We start from the raw sequence: 18099 nt of genomic DNA on the forward strand, positions 1-18099 counted from the left end.
TCAAGATGCTCTCAATGGTGCAGCTGTAGAACCTTTTGAGGATCTGGGGACCATGCCAAATCTTTTCAGCTTCATGAGGGGAAGAGGCATGGTCATGCCCTCTTAACCACTGTGTTGGTGTGTTTGGACCATGATAGATCCTTTGTGATGTGGACACCCGCTCCACTACAGCCCCATCAATGTGAATGGAGGCGTGCTCAGCTCTCCGTTTCCTGTAGTCCACGATCAGCTCCTTTGTCTTGCTGACGTTGAGGGAGAGGTTGTTGTTCTGGCAGGTCTCTGACCTCCTCCCTATAGGCTGTTTCATTGTTGTCGGTGATCAGGCTTACAGTACCACGATCGTGTCGTCGGCAATCTTAATGATGGTGTTGGAGTCGTGCGCGGCCACGCAGTCGTGGATAAACAGGGAGTACAGGAGGGGGCTAAGCACGCACCTCTGAGGGGTCCCGTGTTGAGGGTAAGCGTGGCTGATGTGTTGTTACCTACCCTCACCACCGGGGGCGGCCCGTCAGGAAGTCAAAGATCCAGTTGCAGAAGATAGTGTTCAGTCCCAGGGTCCTTAGCTTAGTGATGAGCTTGGAGGGCATTATGGTGTTGAATGCTGAGCTGTAGTCAATGAACAGCATTCTCACATATAGTTCTTTCAGAAAGTATTTATAACATTTCAAAAAATATCATTCCACTTTGACAGTATGGGGTATTGTGTGACAAAAAATCCTAATTTAATCAATTTTAAATTCAGGCTGTAACACAACAAAATGTGGAAAAAGTAAAGGGGTGTGAATTTCTATTTATTTATTTTTTATTTGAAAATGAATACTTTCTGAAGTCCCTGAAGTGTTCTTCTTTTCCAAGTGGGAACAGGCATTGTGGGAGTGCAATAGAGATTGCGTTATCTGTGTTGTTGGGGCGGTATGGGAATTGGAGTGGGTCCAGGGTGTCTGGGATGATGGTGTTGATGTGAGCCATGACCAGCCTTTCAAAGCATTTCATGGCTACAGATGTGAATGCTTTGGGGCGATATACATTTAGACAAGTTACCTTGGCGTTCTTGGGCACAGGGACTCTGGTGGTCTGCTTGAAACATGTTGGTATTACAGACTGGGTCAGGGAGAGGTTGAAAATGTCAGTGAAGACACTTGCCAGTTGGTCAGCGCATGCTCTGAGTAAGCGTCCTGATAATCCGTCTGGCCCTGCGGCCTTGTGATTGTTAACCTGTTTAAAGGTCTTACTCACATCGGCTACGTACAGAGTGTTCCCACATTCCTCTGAAGCAAACATAGGCATTTAGTTTGTCTGGTAGGCTCGCATCAGTAGGCGGCTCATGGCTGGTTCTTCCTTTGCGTGCCGTGATCATTTGCAAGCCCTGCCAGAACCAACGAGTGTCAGAGCCGGTGTATTAGGATTTGATCTTAGTCCGGTATTTTATAAATGTTTCAATTTATTTCATTTGTATTTCATTTTAAAACATGTAATCTACCTGTAGTGAAGCTGCTCAACATTTACATTACATTTTAGTAATTTAGCAGACAGGGTCAAGTGCCCCACTCAAGGGCGCATCGACAGATCCTTCCCCCAGTCGACACAGGGACCCGAACCAGCAATTTCTCGGCCACTGGCCCAACGCTCCTAACCGCCAGGTTACCTGCCGCCTCCAACCATCCTAGACCCCCCCACAGTATGTTTCTCCGTACGTTATATGGTACGTACTGTATCCACAGTGTGTGTGTCAAGGACCAAGGCACCAAAAAAAACGACTGCACTTCCTATTATATACTCAGACCTAGCTGTCTATAACTCGTCCTGCTTCTGTTTGAGTGTATATGCCCCACTCAGTGGCAAAAGCAGCTATTACATTCTATGGAGTGGTTGTAACACAAGGTTCAAATGTGCTACAATTGATTGATTATTTTTTTATTAGCCAATTTTTCTAAGTGATATGAAATAAAACCAAATATAGTGTTACTATAGAGGAGCCGGAAGCCTATTTAGTCGGTGTGGAGCAGAAAACGTTGAGATGAGTCAGAGGTTCAGGTACAAAGATGACAAAAATTATGAAAGATATTTGACAAAATAATAAACTGATTTGAGGACTAATGCAAAATGCTTCAAACAAATGTCAAAATCCATAAACTTACACATTTAAGTATGCCTATGGCAGAGCTAAAGTTACAGCATGTTACCTAGACAAGCAGTTGTCACCTGGCATAGGCCTACTTCACATCACACCTTTAAACAGGGTACATTCATAAATAGTGAAAATATGCAATCTGCAATGGCTACATCCATTTTTTTACTTATAAATTCATTATATGTACTCAACTGATCCTTGTGAGCTTAGTTCAACTGTCGTACCCCATCAGAACCCAAAATGTAAGCTTATTATACTCCAATGTTTGTAAACAAAGTAAATGTAAACAAACACTGTATAGCCTCAAAACATTGTTAAACTATGAATTTGAGAGTGGTAACATTTCTCCAGCCCCATTCCTCAGCTTTTCACAGAAACAGTGGCGGGGAAAACACTTTATTGTTTCAACTGCGGATTGCCCATTTAATGGCAATACTATCGTACAATAAAAGTGCAATGGCCAAATACTTAACTCGTTAATGAAAACAAAGCTATCATTTGCATTTGCGCTGATTTGGCCTCGTTTTTTGGCTTGCTGATCAAGAAATGTTGGCGGCCATGACAGAAGCCAAATGTCAGTTGGCTAGAGGGTGTGGTTTGATCTGGGTGTTTCTTTGATGTGTCCTTGCCACCACCAAGACACACCCACCTGTCAGAACCTTGCCCGCCGCTTTCCCCCCACTCAATCACAACAAACCTGCAGGTTGAGTTCAATAACTACAGGCAAATGTATGGTAAGATGCTGGAAGAAGCTTTGAAAAGTTCAGTAGCCTACAGAGTAATATGAGAAGAATGCAATTGCTAAATGTATGTAGATATTCTAAACTAAGTGTCTTGATAACTTTCAAATGGAGTAACAGGTCCGTGTGGAATAAACAACCCTTTACATAATACCATATAAACAGTGTTCTGCATCCAATATTTATTTGTGCCCTAGACACGGGTTACACCTCGGAGGCTAATGTGAATGTTGTCTAAATTACACAAGACAAAAGATCCCGACAACACGGAACCCCCCACGGGTCCCCGCACAGGCGGATGATCTCCGGGAATCAGGGTTGTCTGGGCCAACGGGGAGCCACCAAAATCAACAACAGACCCTCCTGATGGACCCTCTCCCTGGTGGGTGATGAGGACGGTGACGAGGGAGGCTGCAGGCGCTATTGTGCAAGAAATGCAGTCTATAATCTAGATCAGTAGCGTAAACAAAACAAAAAACATTACCCAATAAAATACTACTTGAGTAAAAGTCTACAAGTATTTGGTTATAAATATACGTAAGTAGAAAAAGTAAATGGAATTGCTCAAATATACATAAGTATCAAAAGTAAAAGTAAAAGTATTTTATAATTTCAAATTCCTTGTATTAAGCAAACCAGACGGCACCATTTAAAAAAAACATTTGTGTTTAGTGAGTCCACCAGATCAGAGGCAGTAGGGATGACCAGGGATGTTCTCTTGATAAGTGTGTGAATTGGACCATTTTAGTGTCAAAATGTAACAAGTACTTTTGGGTGTCATGGAAAATGTATGGCGTTAAAAGTACATTCTTTTTTTTTAGGAATGCAGTAAAAGTAAAAGTTGGCAAAAATATAAATAGTAAAGTAAAGTACAAATACCCCCAAAAACTACTTCAGTAGTACTTTACTTAAGTACTTTGCACCACTGAAAGGGATGCAATGCACTGTATCCCCACGAGGAAGTAGACCCAGTCTATATGACACTTCAATATATTGTCCATTGTTCATTCATTGGCGTGGTGTCATCATTGTCTAAATGTCCTGGACCATAGGCAATATAATAATAATGAAGTACAATGTTGTTGTCAGGAGGTCTATGTGTAGCTGGTGTATAGGAGTCAGGCGCAGGACAGCAGATATGAGTAAATAAATGTATTTTACTCAACAATATATAAATGCAATACAAAAACAAAGCCCACAATAACGGACCTTCCTACATAGAAACAATCACTGACAAACAAACATGGGGGAACAGTGGGCTAAATAATGAACAGGTAATTGGGGGATTGAAACCAGGTGTGTAAGACAAAGACAAAACAAATGGAAAATGAAAAGTGGATCGACGATGGCTAGAAGGCCGGTGACGTCGACCGCCGAACGGCGCCCGAACAAGGAGAGGGACCGACTTCGGCGGAAGTCGTGACAGTTATGTTCCTTTTACCCAATTGAGGCTGCATGATTGTGCATGGATAGGATGATGGATGATGTGAGTCGCATGATTACAGGGAGGAAACAAACTGTCACACGAAACAAACAGAAGATGCAAAAAAGGTTGCTGACAGGCAATGGAGAATCTACACAGGAAGTTTCTCTCAGAAAGTCAAGACTCTATCTCCTACTGTTCTGCACCTATAGGCCATTTTGGGTTGTGGCACCAATGGAAGCTGATCGTGAGACATGCCAATGTAAAACCCACGAGAATCTCAAATTCATGGCTAACAGCCTTTACAGCCGTGGGCTTTTATCATCCAAAAACTCCAATGAAAGGCACAATGAAGATGCATCTGTTGATGAGTGTTTTGCCAGGTCACATCAAGTACAGAGACATAACCTGTCTCTGCCAAAGCGATGAGGGGGTCATGGCCTGTCCCTGCCTTGAGTTAAAAGAAGAAACTCTAGAAGCTGCTGAGGCTTCAAGATCAACTCTAGAAGCTGCTCATACTCCAAAATCTGTGTGCATCATTGAAACCCCGTGGCGACCAGAGTCCATTCACTCTCAACATATTGTTCAGTGGTGTGTGGTGTCCTACGACAATGAGCCATACCCAGGAATCATAACAGATGTGGAGGAGGAGAACTTCCAGGTCAAGTGCATGCACCGTAAAGAAATAAACAAATTCTGGCCAAGCCCACGTGACATGGTACCTGCTGACCACCAGGTAGTATGCCTGATCCCAGAGCTTGGAGGAACATAAAAGGTACATAAAAGGCCACTTTGGAAACCATTGAGCTACAACTGGAGCAAAGGGACTTGCAGTATGTGGAGGGGGGATGGAGTGGAATGGAGAAGGGGTTGAGGGGGAAGGGTTTTGGAAGGGAGTGAAGTGGAGGAGAGGTGAGGAGGTGAGAGGGAAGAAGGGGAGGAGGGTACTTTGGGAGGGGGGAGGACTTTTTAAAGGTTCATGTATGCTTATATGTATGACATATTTTATAAATGTTGTTAAAAACCTTTTGTATAACCATTTTATTTAGCTTGAACCGTGAGCCCAGAATTGTTAGGAGAAAAATGAGTAGGGCTGTTAATCATAAAATTGGCTGTTTATCATAAAATGCCTGATTTGTGTTATTAAATGTGAACTAACAGTGATTTTCAAACACAATCCAATTGTTTTACATGTAGCTATGTTGTTCTAACATTGTGTTTTAATAATCTGTTTGCAGGTCTGTGGAGATTTTCACATTTCCTGTAATAATCTGCGCAGCATCTCCAAAGTCATTGAACAGTATCATCATGTATTTTAATCTAATCTCAACTGCAATCCAGGTCATTTGGTTCTGCTATGAGATGAAGGGCAGTGATAAGTAACCCATTCATTTAAATAAACAAAATATCTGACATTATATTCCCATTTGAACCTTGTTGTGCTTTTAAATGGTTTAAAGGGCAGAGATAGACATTTGGGTGACAACTAAACCAGAAATCAGACATTGTTTCTTCAATGGAATTTGGTTGTGCTTTTAGATGGTTTAAAGCATAGTGATAACACATTGGTAATTCAACTAACTTTTGTCTGTCTTTTTGAGTGAGTGAATATAGGCTGTAAAGTTTAAGGACTCTTGAAAGATTAGTCCAAATGAGGACTAAAAGAGATCCTAATAAAATCAAAATCAAGTCTCATTGATCAACATCTCTACCAAATATTATCCAATTATCCACATTGAAATTATATGGTGTGCCCAGTGGGTAATGTTTGAGTGATAGCATAGGCATAGTATGCCTAAGGTTAGCAATAAATCAGTCCGTTTGTGTGGGGAGAAATTGTGGGAGCTCACAGGCACATCGTCACATAGGCAAATAAAATAAAAAGTAAGACATTTATTTAATGGATGAATCAATTTACAGTTTGAGCATGATGGTTTGTATGGTGTGATTGCATCTAAACGTACTCTCTGAATCCTTGATTGGTTTATTTCCCATCTTTAATACAGATTAATTAAAGAGATTCTCCGGTACTTTTGCATACTTTTTAGCCAGTAGTTCTCAAAGTAGCACTCACGAGCCAAAAGTGGTCCCCGAAAATTGCATACTATGTCACCTATGTGCAGTTATGTGCACCACATCATTGCTCTCTGTCTCTCGCTCTGCTGTGTGTGCATGATGTGCTTCTTGCTAACTGTCACTCAAATGGCGAGGTGCTGAAGATCATTGGTTGAACTTGAATTGGTAGGGGGCTGGCCCACATGGGGGAAAATGGTGCAGCACAGCCTCTAGAAAAACAGTCGCTTTCAAACTAGGGATTTAAAGGCTAATTGGGGTAACACATTAATTCTGCTCATAGAGCCTAGTTCCGGAGAATATCCTTAAAAAAGATTAAGATTATTCCATCCAACTTTAACTTCAAATTATCGATATTATACAATAAAACACTGAAGGTATGTGGGATAGACCTAAAATATATATATATATATATTATTCTCTATACTAAGATCCTCCAGTATTTTCCCTTTCAGCTCCTCTGACCTTCAAGAATAAGGGCAAATAGCGGTTAGGTCTACCTGGAGATGCAGTTTATCCCAAGCTCTTGTCATTAGAGCAGTGTGTATCGATTGGTTTTCCTTGAACTATTTTGGCTATTAATTCATCACAATTGATTTTATCAAATGTGCTCAGGATATATTTTGTTGTCACTTATCTTCATCATCATTTCTTATTATACATAGAACCTGTAAGTGCCACTGTTGTCACACAGTAGGCCTATCAGTAGGCAGATCATTTCTTCAAATTATACTATATTTTTTATCACAGATATTCTCTCTAACCTCTTATGCCTTAGATGAACAGTCAACCAGGGTAATTGCCAGCCAGTAAAAAGCAACAAAAATCCTGCCACACAAAGTTGTATGCCTATACCCACTGGGCACAGACATCAATTCAACGTCTATTCCACGTTGGTTCAATGTAATTTCATTGAAATTTTGTGGAAACAACACTGATTCAACCAGTATGTGCCCAGTGGGTATGGTGTAGAATACTGGTTCAGAACACTATTGTGTTTAGAACTGCTTGGGGTGGAACTCTCTAGCTCAGAACACTTGACTGGAGGGCTCCAAGTTTATGGTTCCAAGGCAGGAACACAAGCATGGGCGGATAGAGAGAGCAAGTTGTTGTCAGAAGCCTGAGATTCTCACCTCTATCTACTGCTGAATAAACACAACTGTTGGTTTATCCCATCTCCCTACGGTTAGACCTAATTGGGGGAGTGTGATTGGAGTGACACAACACCAAGCATCAGCTTTTAATTACAGCCCCATGTTTATCTGTCACAGTTTGGTGCGGGTTTCTAGATAATGTCATTTTATTTTTGACCTCACAGGTAATCCAGGCGTGTAAACGGGAGAGGTAATTTATATGGTTGTGGGGTGAACTTTTCCCAGATGTAGACCTCTTATTAAATATTGAATTAATTAATAAGACGAGGTCTAATCGCATTCCATAGGGAACGCGTTCTGAATAAATCACACTGAAATGACTGTTTAGCAGCACGTGTTCCACGTCGTAAGGTACGGTATATCCATAAACTGTAGACAGTTCTTATTAAAAAAAAGGTCTCCCTTACACCACATGCCCATTGCACACAGTCATACATGTTCACAATATTTACAATTCCAACGCAATAAAAACAATATTTACAAGCAATTTAATAAAAGTAACTTACAAAACATGATCATGAAAACAAACACATTCCTCAGTAAAAAACTAAAAGGTAATGAACCAGCGGTCTAACTGCCCTAGCCGCACCAAAACGTCCAACTTAAGAGAGTTCTGGAGATCATTCCACAAGTAAGGTGCAAGAAACCTACATGCAGATCTACCTAACTCAGTGGCAAACGAAGGGATCTCCAGAGTTAGCCATCTCTGAGACTGGGTCTGGTAGCTCGTACTTTACATCTGTAGGTTAACAATGAAGTAAGGTACGGTTGAAATGTGTGCAAGAGCGCTTTATAAACAAAAAAAAGTGCAATGCCTCGATCTACGAGACTTCCACAAGAGCCAACCTACTTTCTGATACAGAAAGAAGTGATGTGTACGGAACCTGTCGCCCGTAATAAAGTGCAGTGCGCTATGATAAACTGCGACAAATGGTTTTAATATAGCGGCAGCCGCATCATTCAGATGATATCACCATAATCTATAGCCGGTCATATCGTCGGAATGATTTGTTTTCTGCTTTTTAACGAAATGCATGCACTTTTCCTATAAAGGAAGCCCATTTTAATTATTTACTTTTTAACTAACTCATCAATATGCTTTTTGAAATACTAAACTTTTCGTCAATCCAGATAACCATATATTTATAAACGGGGACATGATTAATGTGGGAACCATCCAATCCTACATATGCATAATTCATCAGATACATTTTGAAGCTTTTTGGAAAATAAAATGTAATTAGTTTTACCTGCATTAAGTACCAATTTCAGTTCAACAAAGGCGATCTGCAAAGCAAAAAAGGCAGATTGTAGTTCTGAAAGAGCCTTGTCAACAGAAGGGGCAACAGAATACACAACAGTAGGGTAGTATTTCCAATTGTTTTATTTAACCTTTATTTAACCAGGCAAGCCAGTTAACAACAAATTCTTATTCACAATAGAATATCTACATAGGCGTACAGAAGCCCATTATCAGCAACCATCACTCCTGTATTCCAATGGCAGGTTGTGCTAGCTAATCCAAGTTTATCATTTTAAAAGCTAATTGATCATTAGAAAACCCTTTTACAATTATGTTAGCACAGTTGAAAACTGTTGTTCTGATTAAAGAAGCAGTAAAACTGGCCTTTAGACTAGTTGAGTATCTGGAGCATCAGCATTTGTGGTTTCGATTACAGGCTCAAAATGGCCAGAAACAAAGAACTTTCTTCTGAAACTCGCCAGTCTATTCTTGTTCTGAAAAATGCGAGAAATTGCCAAGAAACTGAAGACCTCGTACAGCTCTGTGTACTACTCCCTTCACTGAGCGCAAACTGGCTCTAACCAGAATAGAAAGAGGAGTGGGAAGCCCCGGTGCACAACTGAGCAAGAGGACAAGTACATTAGAGTGTCTAGTTTGAGAAACAGACGCCTCACAAGTCCTCAACTGGCAGCTTCATTAAATAGTACCTGCAAAACACCAGTCTCAATGTCAACAGTGAAGAGGCGACTCCGGGATGCTGGTCAACAACATACCATCTCAGCTACACATGAAACACAGCATGGTAGCAACACAACATGACAACAACATGGTAGCAACACAACATGGCAGCAGCACAACATGGTAGCAGCACAAAACATGTTACAATCATTATTGGGCACAGACAACAGCACAAAGGGCAAGAAGGTAGAAACAACAATACATGAGTCTTTGAATGAAGAGATGGAGATAAAACGATCCAGTTTGAGTGTTTTTTTTCAAATTGTTGCAGTCGCTAGCTGCAGCGAACTGAAAAGAGGAGCAACCCAGGGATGTGTGTGCTTGGAGACCTTTAACAGAATGTGACTGGAGAAAACGGGTGTTGTATGTAGGGATGAGGGCTGCAGTAGGTATCTCCGATAGCGGGGAGTGAGGCCTAAGAGGGTTTCATAAATAAGGATCAACCAGTGGGTCTTGCGACGGGTATACAGAGATGACCAGTTTACAGAGGAGTATAGAGTGCAGTGATGTGTCCTAGCGGAGCATTGGTGGCAAATCTAATGGCCGAATGGTAAAGTACATCTACCCGCTCGAGAGCAACCTTACCTGCCGATCTATAAATTACATCTCCGTAATCTAGCATGGGTACATACTCTAGCATGAGTAGGATGGTCATCTGAATCAGGGTTAGTTTGGCAACTGTGGTGAAAGCGATTTCGATAGAGGAAACCAAGTCTAGACTTAACCTTAGCCTGCAGCGTTGAAATGTGCTGAGAGAAGGACAGTGTGCCGACTAGCCATACTCCCAAGTACTTGTATGAGGTGACTACCCCCTGTAATTCAGATAAAGACCACAAGATGTCTCAATTATTTTCCCAACACTTTCCTTGGCTATCACTGTTCTTGGTGAATAAAACGTTTATTCTGTGACATCATAACTTTTGGAGATATTTCAACAAAATGATTTTGTGTTAAGTTGATCTAATTTATTGAACATTTGAAAAAGTTATAGATATATTCTAATGAAGTTAGATCTATAATATATATTTTTAAATATACAGTAGGAAAGCCTTAAGATACATAATCAAATTGTTTAGAGAGAGAAATGTAGCTACTTTTTTAGTAAAGTAATACTATATTATGTTGGATAAGTGTGTTGGGTGTACTAGGGGGTAACTGGCCCCTGGGGGCTAGTTACCTCTTTATGTTAATGAATGTGTTTCGACCTGTCATTTAGACAATGACTCACCCAGTTAGCTCTTGTTTATGCTAACTTGCTAGTTAGCAACTTCACTAGCAGTAGATGCTAACCAGCTAGCTAGTTAGCATAAGCTGCTAGGAGTACTAGCTAGCAACCTTACTACCAGATCGTCTGAGGTAAAATACATAAAAAAATACAACGTAACTTAATTTCAGTTGTAAATGTTTCCACTAGTGACTGATAGCTTTACAGTTAATGCAACTGTATAGCCTTTTAGCTATTTTATGCAGCATTTTATGTCATATACAGTTGAAGTCAGAAGTTTACATACACCTTAGCCAAATACATTTAAGCAGTTTTCGTGTTTTAGGTCAGTTAGGATCACCACTTTATTTTAATAATGTGAAATGTCTGAATAATAGTAGAGAGAATAATTTATTTCAGCTTTTATTTCCTTCAGCACATTCCCAGTGAGTCAGAAGTTTACATACACTCAATTAGTATTTGGTAGCATTGCCTTTAAATTGTTTAACTTGGGTCAAACGTTTTTGGTAGCCTTCCACGAGATTTTGGTAGCCTTCCACAAGCGTTTTTGGTAGCCTTCCACAAGCTCCCACAATAAGTTGGGTGAATTTTGGCCCATTCCTCCTGACAGAGCTGGTGTAACTGAGTCAGGTTTGTAGGCCTCCTTGTTCACGCACGCTTTTTCAGTTCTGCCCACCCATTTTCTATAGGATTGAGGTCAGGGCTTTGTGATGGCCACTCCAATACCTTGACTTTGTTGTCCTTAAGCCATTTTGCCACAACTTTGGAAGTATTCTTGGGGTCATTGTCCATTTGAAAGACCCATTTGCAACCAAGCTTTAACTTCCTGACTGATGTCTTGAGATGTTGCTTCAATATATTCACATCTCCTGCCTCATGATTCCATCTATTTTGTGAAGTGCACCAGTCCCTCCTGCAGAAAAGCACCCCCACAACATGATGCTGTCACCCCCGTGCTTCACGGTTGGGATGGTGTTCTTCGGCTTGCAAGCCTACCCCTTTTTCCTCCAAACATAACGATGGTCATTATGGCCAAACAGTTCTATTTTTGTTTCATCAGACCAGAGGACATTTCTCCAAAAAGTACCATCTTTGTCCCCATGGGCAGCAGGCAACCTAGTGGTTAGAGCGTTGGACTAGTAACCGAAAGGTTGCAAGATAAAATCCATGAGCTGATAAGGTAAAAATCTGTCGCTCTGGCCCTGAACAAGGCACTGTTCCTAGGCTGTCATTGAAAGTAAGAATTTATTTTTAACTGACATGCCTAGTAAAATCAAAAAAATAAAAATGTGCAGTTGCAAACCGTAGACTGGCTTTTTAATGGTGGTTTTGGAGCAGTGGCTTCTTCTTTGCTGAGCGGCCTTTCAGGTTATGTCGATATAGGATTAGTTTTACTGTGGATATAAATACTTTCGCATCTGTTTCCTCCTGCATCTTCACAAGGTCCTTTGCTGTTGTTCTGGGATTGATTTGCACTTTTCGCACCAAAGTATGTTAATCTCTAGGAGACAGAACACGTCTCCTTCCTGAGCGGTATGACGGCTGCATGGTCCCATGGTGTTTATACTTGCGTACTATTGTTTGTACAGATGAACGTGGAACCTTCAGGTGTTTGGAAATTGCTCCCAAGGATGAACCAGACTTGTGGAGGTCTACAATTCATTTTCTGAGGTCTTGGCTGATATCTTTTGATTTTCCCATGATGTCAAGCAAAGAGGCACTGAGTTTGAAGGTAGGCCTTGAAATACATCCACAGGTACACCTCCAATTGACTCAAATGATGTCAATTAGCCTATCAGATAGCCATGACATCATAAAGCCATGACATAATTTATTTGAATTTTCCAAGCTGTTTAAAGGCACAGTATACTTCATGTATGGAAACCTCTGACCCACTGGAATTGTGATACAGGGAATTGTTGGAAAAATTTCTTGTATCATGCACAAAGTAGATGTCCTAACCGACTTGCCAAAACTATAGTTTGTTAACAAAAAATTTGTGGAGTGGTTGAAAAACAAGTTTTAGTGACTCCAACCTAAGTGTAAACTTCCGACTTCAACTGCAGCTACATTTTAGTCATTTAGCAGACACTCTTATCCAGAGCGACTGTCAGTAGCGAATGCATAATTATTATTTTTTCCATACTGGTCCCTCGTGGGAATCGAACTCACAACCTTGGCATTGCAAACACCATGCTCTACCAACTGAGCCACACGGGACCTAAGTGTATGTAAATTTCCAACTTCAACTGTAGCTAAATTTTACATTTACATTTTAGTCATTTAGCAGACACTACATAGCTATCTACATTTTTAAGAGAGAACTTTTCAATTGGCATCTCCCCCTGTTTTCAGTCACAGGTGGGGCCTGGATTAGGTGTGAGCAGTGCAGGAGGTGGGCTCATGAGTTGTGCTCCAGCAGTGCAGGAGGCGGGCTCATGAGTTGTGCTCCAGCAGTGCAGGTGGTGGGCTCATGAGTTGTGCTCCAGCAGTGCAGGAGGTGGGCTCATGAGTTGTGCTCCAGCAGTGCAGGAGGTGGGCTCATGAGTTGTGCTCCAGCAGTGCAGGAGGTGGGCTCATGAGTTGTGCTCCAGCAGTGCAGGAGGTGGGCTCATGAGTTGTGCTCCAGCAGTGCAGGAGGTGGGCTCATGAGTTGTGCTCCAGCAGTTCAGGTGGTGGGCTCATGAGTTGTGCTCCAATTTGACTGGGGATAGCTTTGTTTGTGACATACAGGTACAAATTACAATTGTGCAGTAGCAGAGCATAAGAGAGTTGCCACATCAACGTTACACTAAGTTAATTAGTTAAGTTATTGTTATTTAATGTTATATTCCAATGTTATTTTGATGTTATTATTTATATTCCATTCCAATATTATATTCAAAATAATATTTTTTTAATGAATTAGAAACAACTATTGAAAACCTTTTGCTTCTGAATATAATTTTAAAGACTGCTGAGATTTAAAATCTTGCATTATTCAAATAATATTTAGTGCAATTGTACATAATGGGTTGTCTGGAAAAGGAACAACAAAGAAAGAACAAATAAAATTCATGTGCAGATGAGTTAATTTAAAAGAGGGACTTTACATCAAATCTCCTCATAAAGAATTTCGAAATAAAACTGATTAAATGGATTTCAACACACTTGTGTGAAGCCCTATGCCATAGTTACCCCGGTACTTTAAAGAATATCCCCTTTCTAAAAACTATATTTCATGAAATAACCAAAAAAAGTGTAAACTGTAGACATTTATTTCCCTTTATAGCTTATTTGCCTAAGTATGACCTTCATCCACATAGCAATTTTTTCCCAAACGTTGCTTTTTTGTGTCAATAATTAGACATTGTTCTTGGGGGGGCTAGTTAACCTCTTGTACCCTATCTATGTCTGCAAGTGGAGGTTATCATCTCTTACAGACAAACCCATATTGTTTATATAGATAGTAAAAAGAGTAGAGCCCAAAATCGACCTTTGGGTTGGACACCTTTAGACAGTAATATCAAGGAAACCTGACTTAACACCATAGGAAGAAAGACATTGTGTCCGGTCTGTCTGTTAGTTTTCAAACCAATTGCAGGCTGCCTGACCCAGACCAATTTCAGAAAGTCTACAATTAATAATGAATGGTCAACAGAGTGGAAAGCCTTCAACAGGTCTGTGAAAAGGGCAGCACAATGCTGCCTTTGTTCATACAATTTACAATGTCATTTAACACCAAAGAAGCAGTAGATATAGTGCTACAGTATGATCTGGCCTGAAGCCAGACTGATGGACACTTATACCTTTTGAAGCTAGAAAATATCTAAGCTAATAAGCCTAGGCTACGTACAAAATCACAGCAACTCATTTGCGTCAATTAATATTAATCATTATAAACCAATGAAATTCCTGGTTAAAGATCCAATAACGAACCAGGTAACACAGCATCTAAAGGAAAAGTTAAATGCGTTTTAACATAAATTAAAACTCTAACTTTTTTATTTTGATACAAAATATTTTATTTCACAATATCAAAAGTCAGCAGTGAACCCTACAGAGATTCAAAAGGCATCATGTAAACAAGGTAGAGAGCGAGAGAAAAAACGGTTTTGTACGTAGTGAATTAAAACCCTCATTCGCTTGTGTGCGTCATGACGCACCCCAGTGTGCGTTGCATATCCAATGAGACTCCGGGTGGTTGTCCCACTGCAAATAAAGGGAGATAACGGGCTCTTAGTAGCGGCTGAAAACTTTTTATACTGACATGTTAGAGCAATGACTTTTGCGTAACGGTAAAAACTGGGACTTGGCTCCCAGCGTGATATAGGGTCCTTACGGGAAGAGGAATAAGGAACGATTGCCACGGCCTGGTGGGGGTAAAGAAAGCAGTGAATCCGTTGAAGTTTAGAAAGCGAGAAAGAGCGAGCAAGATTTCCGAAAGTTGAGAGTAATCCAGAAACACAGCGGCGGTGGAAGAGTTTGTGTACCCATTTGAAAGATGAGCTTGATGTCTGCCATAGACACCAGTGCCTCCGTGTACCAGCCTGCGCAGCTACTGAATTGGGTCTATCTCTCTTTGCAAGACACCCACCAAACCAGTGCTTTTGACGCCTTTAGACCCGAACCCAACTCGTCCCACCCGGAGTTGAACTACTGCAAGACTCCCGCCGCGGACTTGAGCTCGTCCCTCAACTCCAATTATCTCAACAACTTTTTTCAGCTCCAGCGGAATGAGGTTAGAGACTGAACCGTCTGTTTGTTAAATGTTTAGTCTATTGCCACGTTAAGTAAATAGTTAATAGCCTACGATCTGTTTTTATTTGCATACATCCCATCGTATGTCGAACGCTGTTTTGCAAAATGTTTGAGGGTTTGCAACATTGACAATTCTGATAGCCTACACAAAACCGCCATGGATATTACGAATATAGACAGAAATACGTGCTCATCAACTTTTCAGACCTATTACGGCAATATCTGATTCGATCAAATTCAAACAGAAATAACGTTCATTTAGTAACAGCCCTGGGTGCAACATGGAGAATTCAGCATGCACAATGTTAGCAGAACTGGTTTTGTATTGCGCACAATGAATACTAAACTATGTCATGTCATTAATGACTGCCAATACAGTAAACAAAACAAAAAAGTAGACTATGTATTAAATGAATGCAATAACTAGGGATGGAATGACAAGAAGCACCGGTTCTGGGTCTTGAAGTGTAAAACACGGACTATAACTGTTTTAAACGCCCCAAAGCAAGCAGAATCACTCCAGCAAAGTTATATGTGCCTTTCAATTGGCTGTTAAGATTTTGAGTTAACACTTTGAGAGAAGTGTCTTACTCGATTTAGGCGGTTTTAAAGGCGATTGTTTTGACACAATGTTCAGTGCAGGCAAGGCCAGACTCGAGCGTGCCACACGTAGGAGCGTGACGCATCTGGGTCTGTGGTCTGCATGCTGATGTGCTCGACAGAGAGGTTAGTAGCGCGCAGAAATGCCTATCGCAAAGGGTTGGTCAAAGCGCTGTATCTGTACAGTTGTAGTTGTATAGGTTAACCCACTTCTACCCTACAGGTTTGACTAGTTGTTTTACATTACAATGATCTATTTCCCCCGACTTATGCAAATAGATCAGGTTGTGCAAACAAACACAATACTTGTTTAAGCACTTTCTATACTTATGTCATAAGGATATTTACAGGAAAACATGCCTTCAATGCAACTGATGGTCCAGACCATATGTGACTGACATAGTGCATTAGATCCCTATGTGCTCTGGTCAAAAATAGGACACTACACTACATAGGGAATAGGGTGCAATTTGGGATGCACACAGGTCTGAACAGCCTTCTGGAGAGAGAGCATCTAAAGTTGACTGAATGTGTATTAGAATGATCTCATGTGTTAAAGATTAAACCGACACTAGGTTTGAGAGAGAGAGAGAGAGAGAGAGAGAGAGAGAGAGAGAGAGAGAGAGAGAATTAGGGATAGCTATCTAGCCTATGAAAAGTATTATAATGGTAATCATAAAACATGTTTCCACCCAACCATTTTTATGCAAGTAAAGTACCTGTCTGATAAAAATAAAAAACTCATGACAAGCCTGATGGAAACTGTCGGTAACTCTCCTAAATGTCGACAGAACAAAAGATGCTAGACGGATGGATAATTGCTTTGTCTGTCAAATAGATCGTGCACAAATGGCAGTGGAAACACTTTTTGGAGCATTTGTTGATAGAATAACCATCATGTACTCTTTGCACTGTATCTGTGCGCTGTTGGTGAGAGACGATCAACAAAGTTAAACATGGGTTGATGGAAACCTAGCTACCCACATAAAAATACTACAGTTTACTATAGAATACTACAGTAATTACCAACGAATTCTGTAGTAAACTGTAGAATACTATACTACACATTGTTATATCCCTCGATAATGTGTAGTACTTAGTATAGCATTTTGTAGTATACTGTAGAATACTATAATAAATGCTATTTTATTATGCACAAAAGAAACACTGTAGTAAATACTACTGAAATGTCAGCAAAAAACACTACAGTACGCAAAACACTACATTATTTAAAATATAGTAAATACTACAGCATTTCATTTGCAAATACCCTTCCCATTCCCCTTCCCCATATCCCAATTTGTGCCACCAGTAAGTGAGAAACCTACATGCCAAGTATAGACCAGATATTGTGTTCCCTACAGGTTATAGAAAATAGCAGAAGCTCTGAACTCTCCGTTCAGAACCGAATCCTACCTACCCACAGGTTATGGAAAATGTGCTCTTTTAGTATTTCTCCAGTACAGTTTCTTAAGGAGAAAGCACCCCACTTCTATTTCAAAGGTAATAAACAAAAGCACTTTAGTAAATACTACAGTAATGTCCCCAAAAAGTAAATACGACAGAATACTACAAGTCTGCAAAAACACTACAGTAAATAATACAGTATACCGTACTACTGTCCTCAAAAACACTACAGTAAATATTACAGTGCACTATTGTCCTCAAAAACACTACAGTAAATATAACAGTGCACTACTGTTCTCAAAAACACTACAGTAAATACTACAGTATACCGTACTACACTCTGAAAAAGCACTACAGTAAATACTACAGTACGCAAAAACACTACAGTAAATATTACAGTCAACTACTGTCATCAAAAACACTACAGTAAATATTACAGTACGCTACTGTCCTCAAAAACACTACAGTAATTGCAACAGTATTTATACTATAGTCAACTGTAAATACTACACTATACTACTGTAAATACTACAGTAAATACTACATTAATACTACTATTCCTACCATTGTATACTTTTTATAGAGGCTTTTCAGGCATTTAACATAAACCAGGCCTATGAAACAT

General features: G+C 40.3%; 1 protein-coding gene across 1 annotated transcript in view; it reads left to right on the forward strand.

Moving 5' to 3' along the window:
- Positions 1-14814: 14814 nt before the first annotated feature.
- The window catches only part of LOC115153339 (zinc finger CCHC domain-containing protein 24), a 65223-nt gene continuing 61938 nt past the window's right edge, over positions 14815-18099 (forward strand). The window contains exon 1 of the mRNA XM_029698682.1: positions 14815-15447. Coding sequence (XP_029554542.1) covers positions 15211-15447 — 237 coding nt within the window. The 5' untranslated portion in view covers positions 14815-15210. The remainder of the gene's footprint in view (positions 15448-18099) is intronic.

This window comes from Salmo trutta, chromosome 18 (assembly GCF_901001165.1).
Source record: "Salmo trutta chromosome 18, fSalTru1.1, whole genome shotgun sequence".
Lineage (NCBI taxonomy): Eukaryota > Metazoa > Chordata > Actinopteri > Salmoniformes > Salmonidae > Salmo > Salmo trutta.